Consider the following 8,499-nt stretch of genomic DNA (forward strand, 5'->3'; position numbering starts at 1 on the left):
AGACTGCTTGTTTTAACTTCCTGGATTTTGTGTAACTCATTTTTACCTATGAATCGCAGTGAGAGACGGGTGACTCGGAGTGGTCACTCGATTGCTAGAAATAGCAGCCAAATCTCTCTTAAATCACACCGCAGCATTTTAAAAGACGAAGAATTAATTAAATAATATATAGTCCTTTATTGCCCACAGGAGGCTAAACATAGAGGAGGGAAAAAAAGGACAAAGGGATTAAGTCGATAATTCGACTCGAGTGCATAATTGGTATTTATTGAATCGACCCCGAAAGGATGAAAGACAAAGTCGACCTTGGCGGAATTTGAACTCGCCCGGCGTGCTAACGATTCTGCCAGCTCGCCGCCCTATGAATTAAATTATATAGCCTTGGATATGTTGTACTTGGGGAAATGATAGATTGGTCTCGGTTGGAAGGCCTTCAAAGAAAGTCCTACTGTCTGGTCAAAGTCGATGTGGCCACTTCTGTTTACAAAAATACAAGTTATGATTTATTCTATTTATTTACTTGATCTATTTAAACGCCCGGATAAAGTTAGAAGAATAAACAACTACAAAATCCCAAAAACTAAAAGAGAAAAAGAAGCGAGAAAGAAGTACAGATGAATAAGTGAAATGTTCCTGTTTGTATAGTCTCTATGAATTGAAAGATCTTATTTATTATAGGTGGATCTCTAAAGAATAACCTGCAACACCAGCCTTGGTAGCCTTTTTAAGCCATTTTTAAAATGTCCGCTCTCTTAGACTGATAAGACTGGTGAATTTTTTTTACATAGGAAGAAATAATGTAAGGTTTTGTCCATAAGAACCTTATAAAATAATATTTTAAGTAGAGTTACTTCCCTTACACGCTTTTGCTTTCGTTCCATTTTCAAATCACTTAACACAAATAAACCGTTGAGCTGGCACACTCGGTAGCATGTCAGGAAAATGCTTGGTGACATTTCTTGCGGCTCTTCCCGTTGTGAGTTCAAATTCTGCCGAGGTCGACTTTGCTTTTCACCTTTTTGGGGTAGATGAAACAATACCAGTCAAGTATTAGAGTCGATGCAATCAACTGACCCTTTCCCCTCAAAATTGCTGACTTGGTACCAAAATTAGAAATGCTTAACACGAATATATACTCCTCTGGATTTTATTACTTAACGTAAGGATTTCAAATTACACTGAGTTTGATATTTCTTTTCATTTCTCCAGGATTTGTATACTAGAACACCAACACTTGCGTTACGAAAGTGCCACATTCTTAAAAAATACAGCCGTAATGTGGAATTTTTTAGAACATATTTCTCATAACCTCTACGTAACACCGAAGACAATGAACATGTGCTTCGTGTTACGGAAATCCACATTACAACAATATTTTCTACAATGCAGGGACGTTGTTATCTTTTTTCTTCTTATATATAAGGGTTATTATATACCTTTTTTTTTTTTGTCATAGTTTGCCAGTGTTACATGGGCGCTGAAATTAATTTAATAGATAATAAATAGTTACCAGGCAACTACATCCCTCGCCTACAACAATTGGCTTTGTACATAAATATGAAATCATTTTTTACTGGGCCCAGAGAGGGAACCTCTAAGTGCTCGTTCAACCAGCAAGAAATAGCATCCGAATACCTTCAAATCACACTCTTAACAAAAAGGAAAAAAAACATTGAAAAAAATATTGTCATCGATATACGAAATTACGGTATGGTCGTTGCTGGAACGCTTTTAGTCATACATCTCTTTAATCTTCTAGAGCTAAACAACAACAACAATGAATCAGTATTTATAACAAAATGTTAGAACAGAGACCGAATTGTTTTGCAGCATTTAATTTCGTTTCCAGTTTCGGTTTTGCTGGTCATTTCTTCTGGGGTGACAAAAAGCAGTAGTAATATATTCGTATCGAATCAGTCAGTTGTATCATTCTCTTAAAGCAACCCTTGTGCCTAAAGACAGAATCGATTATTACAAAACTGACGCCATTTGCCCAAATGCTATGAGTGATGGCGGCGATCGGGTATTGAACAAGTCATTGGTCGGTAGGGCATGTTCTGTGACCAGCGCTACGCTAATGTTATCTTTAGTCAAGGCACCGAACTCTAAACAGACCAAATTTACTCAATTACCTGTAATTTACCGATAGACCAGCATTTTACATCTGCTTAAACACAACAGAAAGCAATGTTCTATATTAGCTTTATGGATGCTTATCGTTCAGAAAAGATTAAAATTTTTTATAAGAATAATATTTATATAAATACCAGTAATCTAAGGCAGCGAGCTAGCACAATCGTTAGCACGTAAAACAAAATGCTTAGCAACATTTCGTCCGTCTTTACATACTGAGCTCAAATTCCGCCGAGGTCGACTTTGTCTTTCATCCTTTCGGGGTCGATAAAATAACTACCAGTTAATCACTGGGGTTCGATGTAATCGACTTATCCCTCCTCCAAACTTGCTGGCCTGATGCACATTTGGAATGAACGTAAGTACCAGTAATAAATTGATTTCAAAGTTAGGCACAAGGTCAACAGTTTCGGATGAGGGAGTTAGGTCGATTACATCGACCCCAGTGCTCAACTGGTAATTATTTTATCGACCAAGAAAGGATGAAAGGCAGAGCGCTAACGATTCTGCCAGCTCGCCGCCCTAAGTACCAGTAATATATTAAGATCGATCCAGTTGACGTTATCCTTCCTATTAAATAGACCTTTTATCTAAAGATGAAATCAATCATTACAAATCTCATAGATCAGTCGAATGCTACAGACGTTAATCAACTTGGTGATTCGTAAGAATGCAAAGCGACGATTAAAACCAAATTTATCCTCTTACTCCCACTCCTGTCTTTCTCTCTAATTATTAATAATGAATAAAACAATACAACTTTAAAGTAGTCACTCATATTATTTTTAAAATTTTCCATAATCCCAAAAGAATATAAATAAGAATCAATATTGCACCGAATCACTCACTAACCGAGAGAGACAGACAGACCTTTAATTGACATTACATTTTGTTTGGCTTCAATACAGTTAGCTGTTGAATAATCCAACAGAGTTAAATGTAAATAGGTACCACCGGTGAGGGGTAGTTCGAGTCCGTAAGAAATGTAAAATGTGACTCGTATTTCTTTGGTGTGCTGGGTTAAGATTTTGTCTTTTGGTTAGACATAAAGCTAATCGCTTCAATTATGTTTTTCATGTTATTAAGTAAATATATGAGTGCCAATTTTCTTCTATAATTAAAAAATAGTTGACGCCTTCCAATCTCTGAACATCAGTTTATTTCATTTTTTTTGTTTTTCGTTTTGTTTTTCTTTTTGTCTTTTGCTTCTTTGTTTGGTTTGGGGGATTTTTTTTTCCTTTTTGTACTCAATATTTCTAATTGAGTATTCTCCAATTACTTCTGTAATTGTACCTTACTTAGTGTTACGTTAAACTATGTGCATACTGAATTGTTGCAGCGGGGAACGGCTCTGTAGGCCCGATGTTAATGTATGTCTACAGTGACTGGGTAAATAGGAGTCCCAGTGCAATACTTTACCCGAAGACTTATAATCATGTTTAGGTGACCTTGACCTTACATATTCTCTAGCTGACTTAGAGCATTCATTTCTAAGTTAATTTGATGTAAATAAACTTGAGTGAAAAAAATATAAATATAGGAAATATTTTCCGGGTATTTCATTTCATTTTCCCCCCTCCCAGTAAAACCAATAAATTCTTTTTTTTTTCTTTTTTTCTTTTTTGTCATTGATTCAAAGCACTCCAGTCGACCAATTCAAATTGTATTCTTTGCTACCTGGACTAAACCAACATATCTCTAAGTTATTCTCCTACAAGGATTTGAACTCAATGGTCCCAAATCCAATTACACTCTCTTGCCTTTTCTTCGAACTGTAATACAGGATATATATATATATATATATATAATAACTGGTTCGTCAAGTGAGTCAAAAAAGATTAAGTATCTTAGGCAGTGAAATATCACCATAAATAAAATATGAATGAATGGTGTTGGCTTTGTGGTCGACTCAACCAAGTGTGATTTTCAGGAATGAGCAATAAATGCTATAACATTTTGTTAGAGATCCTAGGCAGAAATTGAATTAGCAAGGGTATTTAAATCACTTTCCATCATAATTTCTTTGAAAACTATATCAACCTACGCGCACGTCCAAGACATTTTATTTGGTCGTAAAGTTATGGAAGATCGACCTCGGAATTATGAAATGCATTGCAGCTCTGGCAGTACTTGATCTTATAAAACAAAATATTATAACTATGAAATAAAGAACCCGGTGCTCTGCGTTTTCTAAATACAGTAATCACTCGCCATATCACGCCTCAGTACATCGCGGATTTTTCAAGCTAATATATGTAAATTCAAATCGTGGACTCCTCAGTATATCGCAGGTTTCTGCGGCCAATAGGTATTCATATTTTTTTTAGATATTATTTCTGTGGTAAAAAAAAAAAAAGCATTTTCACGCCTAAAAATAAATTAATAAATAAAAATACAGTACAGTACTGCACTGAATAACACATTAATTAAAATATATTAAAAGAAAATACGTAATGTACAGTAGATGAATGAACAAAGAATCGCACATACTGCATGGAAAACGAAACTCGGGAGGCGAGTGTGTGGTGTTGTTTTGCATTTGTGTGCAAAATTGTGAATTTATTTGAAGCCCTACGATGTCGCCCAAGCATTCTGCACCTTCTAAGGTTTCTGACAGTGAACCCAAGCGCCAGAGGAAGACGCTTACTATAGCAGAGGAGGTGAGACTCCTCGACTTGCTTAGGGAAGAGAGAAGGTATGCAGATGTATGCCGGCAAAAGAACTTCAGAGAATGGCGAAAGATTGGGACACCCAGATGATTCGTGTGTTGCAATTCAGAAATGTAATCGACGAAGCCATGGGAGTTTATAAAAACCTCCTTACACAGAAGAAAAGGCAGCGCTAGCAACTGCCCATCACTATGTTCCTTACCCGCAAAAAAAAAAAAGACACGGGTACTCCTAAGAGTTTGGGGAGAGTTTATAAAAGCTTAAATATGTAAAAATAATAAAATGAATATATACAAATTATGAAAATAATTTTAAAAAATATACAGTACAGTGCTGTTTCTACTTTGCGGATTTTCACCTATCGCGTGGAGTTTGGGAATGGAATACCCGCGATAGTCGAGAGACTACTGTACACCTGAAGATTAACGAATATGGTTATGAGATAAATTCCCACACTCAAATATCCGAATAAACTGTGTATTTGACAACCAGTTAGTATGTTCATTTAACTGTTATAAATGCAGATAATGAAGGAATCCTATTTGGAACAGACGAATAGAACATACAGAAAAGAAAATCTATGCTTTTTTGACGTTATGTAACTAGATTTTTAAATAGGCAAAGACGAAGTCAAGGGAGACTACTTTTAAATGTTAAAGTAGCCTCCCTTGAAAGAAATATTATGGTGAGTAAGCAACTATAAATTATTTTGAACTTCTTGAGAATTTATATTAAACCAACTTTGCAGACAGAGAGTGTGGGACAGACTATTGTCTGCATATTAACATATTAGTGAACAATTCCAGACAAATTTAAAGATAGTAGGTAGTGAACTGGCACAAATGTGTGTCGGTCACAGCACCTGCGATATTCAGTTACGGCCCTTTAATTCTCCCACAGAAATCAACTTTACTTTTCAGCCCTTTAGACATCAATAAAATAAAGTATTAGCCTTCATCGACTGGGATCGATTCCTAAAATACATCGAAGGCGAGAACAGAATTATAACACAAGATAAGACAAAATTTAAGTCACTTCGATTGGTTGTTTTAATTTTGAATACGAATTAATTTTATCGAAAATCTCAGTTATAAAAATAATTCTTTTCTTGAATAGTTTGTAAATTTTGTTCTAATCAGTGGTTTTTATTTGTCTTGTGGATTTTTATGGTTGGGGGCTGTTAATTACAAATGTGTGTGTGTGTGTGTGTGTGTGTGTGTGTGTGTGTGTGTGTGTGTGTGTGTGTGTGTGTGTGTGTGTGTGTGTGCGCGCGCGTTTTGTTTTGGGGGTTTTATAGACCATATCTCAAATGGAAGTTTTCGTTTTGTTTTATTTTATTTTCGTTTTCTGTCTGCATTGCATAAGTGACTAAACTAACACCCAACCGGGCCAACATGATACAGGCAACCCTAGTGTATTTGTACAACTAACTAGCAGTAGCACACAGGGACAGATAAATACTTTAGGTAATGGACGAGATTGTTATAAGATCACTTTGGTAGTTGCGGACCCCTGGTTCTTGAAGGTATCTTTCAATAAGAGGCTTATGTAAAACCTGGGGAATCATTCAATTTCTGGTTTTCCCAGCCAATGCTGGGCCATATCTGATTGGCTGAAATTCAAAAATATTTCAATTCTTAAAGTTTCGTAGTTACTTTATTCTTAATTTCTCCAAAGAGTTTGCTATCTTTAAGTTCAAATACTTATATCTGCGGGACTGCTAAGAAAATACAAAAATAAACTTGAATATTCTAACTAAGCGAAACGAATATGTAAATGCTCAAAAGTCATTCATTAATTGAAAATATATTGATTTAATTTTCTCTTCGGTGAAATTTTTGAAATATATTTTTATAACTACTTAGGGGTCTTTCCATATTAATTATTCGACTTGCCTCAGGGTTAGTCTTATTCCTGGTAGAGTATATATGGGTAGTAGGTTATTACCTGTAACCTTAGATATCGACATTATTTCTCTAAGCCATCAAATGTTCAAGTCCCTCCTGATTACCTTTCTTTTTCTTCAGAAGCAAACCTCCCGTAGAAGTTCTACAAGAGATTCCATTCCAATCTCCTTTCCCGACATGACCATTTCAAAATTCATAGTCTCTGGTGCACCAACTACTACAAATTTCATGTTCCAAATCTTCAGAATCTCAAATTTTAAGGGGTTGTATTTTTTCCACTGTTCATCTACTTTCTTCGCAATCCTAAGTATCAAATGAGCATGATAGATCAGTTAACAAGCAAATTTGATTTTCTTTGTCTATCTCTGTAATTTTACTTCAAACTCCCCCCCCCCATTCCTATCATTATTGTTGTTATCGTTTTGGAGTTTGTTATTTTTTCTCGAAATCTTTCTTAAGATCCAACCAATTTGAAATGTCTTTTATAGAAGTGTGACAATATGATAATTATTTTTTGCAGATTATTTTATTAAGTTACTTTAAAACATCATCATTAAAGTTAAAAATAAAATAATAACAGATTATTTAATAAGTGACTTTTAAATATTTACGTATTCGTTCCGCTTACTCTGAATACCCATGTCTATTTTTATATCAATCCTCGGATTGTTTGGTTTACTCGTTAGACCCGCAGCTATATGTACCTAAAACCAAATATAACCCGGCAAAATCTATGATTTTCATAATTAGCATTAAAAATTACATCTGTGTAAAAAAAATTTCAAAACAATAGCACCGGGTATGTGAAACCGAAAAGACCTCATATAAGCTATATATTTATATATATAAATGCCTAAGCACACGCGTAAACAGTTGTCAAAACACGAGCGACATAAATTTGTTACCTCCCTTTGAAATTCGTGTCATTTAGTAGCAAGTGAAATCCGCTAGAGGACTCTTGCGTCTTCCTCTTTTAATAATTTTCTGATCATGGCAACTGGTAAATCTTTAAGAAAGGATCATAAATTATCAGAAAATTTGGCATTACTGCCATCTGAACAGAAAGAATTCGAAAAATTTGCTAATGTCGAGTCTTCTAAAGTAAGCCATTTTAATTAAATAATTATTTTATCGTAAATCTTTTGAATGTTTGACTGTCAGCACGTGGGGCACTGCCTACATAAACATATTATTGTGTAATAAATTGTTCGTAGCAATTATCTATTAATGTTTTTTTGTTAATATTGTCTCTAAATGCTATTCTCTGTAAATCTTGCTTGTTTCATAATCTTCGAAATCAAAACCAGTAGAAATTACAAGTTTCCTTAATATTTTGCTTCCTTTCCTTTTACTGGAAAAGACGGTGTATGCTGAGTTTGTGATTAAAATCAACATTAAAGCAAATACTTGTCGAAGTGGAACAAGTTTTATCGAGTTGTGATAACCAAGTTGTTTATTAGTGGCTGGAATTTTTAAATTGTCGTGCTTTGATATTTATTTTAACCTAGAGAAGTTTCTTATCCCCGCGAAAATTATGAACATAATGTAACAACTAAGGAACTTCGATGGACATAACTACATATTTCTGTCACCCCCACCTATAACTTTCAGAAAAATGGATATTTTTTAATGAAATTTTCTACGAATATGTAACTAATGCAGTTTCACACCTCTCTTTGAAAAATGCATTCGGTTCCTTATGCATTTTTTTGAAAAGTTTTTTTTTCAGATTCCAACGTTTTAGATGTCGGAGATTACGAATGTACAAAAAAAAATTAATTCCACCAACA

At 34.6% G+C, this 8,499-nt stretch overlaps 1 protein-coding gene across 1 annotated transcript in view; it reads left to right on the forward strand.

Moving 5' to 3' along the window:
- The first annotated feature begins 7,649 nt into the window (after positions 1–7,649).
- Positions 7,650–8,499, forward strand: part of LOC106878576 (MKI67 FHA domain-interacting nucleolar phosphoprotein-like) — a 7,475-nt gene continuing 6,625 nt past the window's right edge. The window contains exon 1 of the mRNA XM_014927825.2: positions 7,650–7,810. Within this exon, the coding sequence (XP_014783311.1) occupies positions 7,700–7,810 (111 nt within the window). The 5' untranslated portion in view covers positions 7,650–7,699. The remainder of the gene's footprint in view (positions 7,811–8,499) is intronic.

Source organism: Octopus bimaculoides, chromosome 4 (assembly GCF_001194135.2).
Source record: "Octopus bimaculoides isolate UCB-OBI-ISO-001 chromosome 4, ASM119413v2, whole genome shotgun sequence".
Lineage (NCBI taxonomy): Eukaryota > Metazoa > Mollusca > Cephalopoda > Octopoda > Octopodidae > Octopus > Octopus bimaculoides.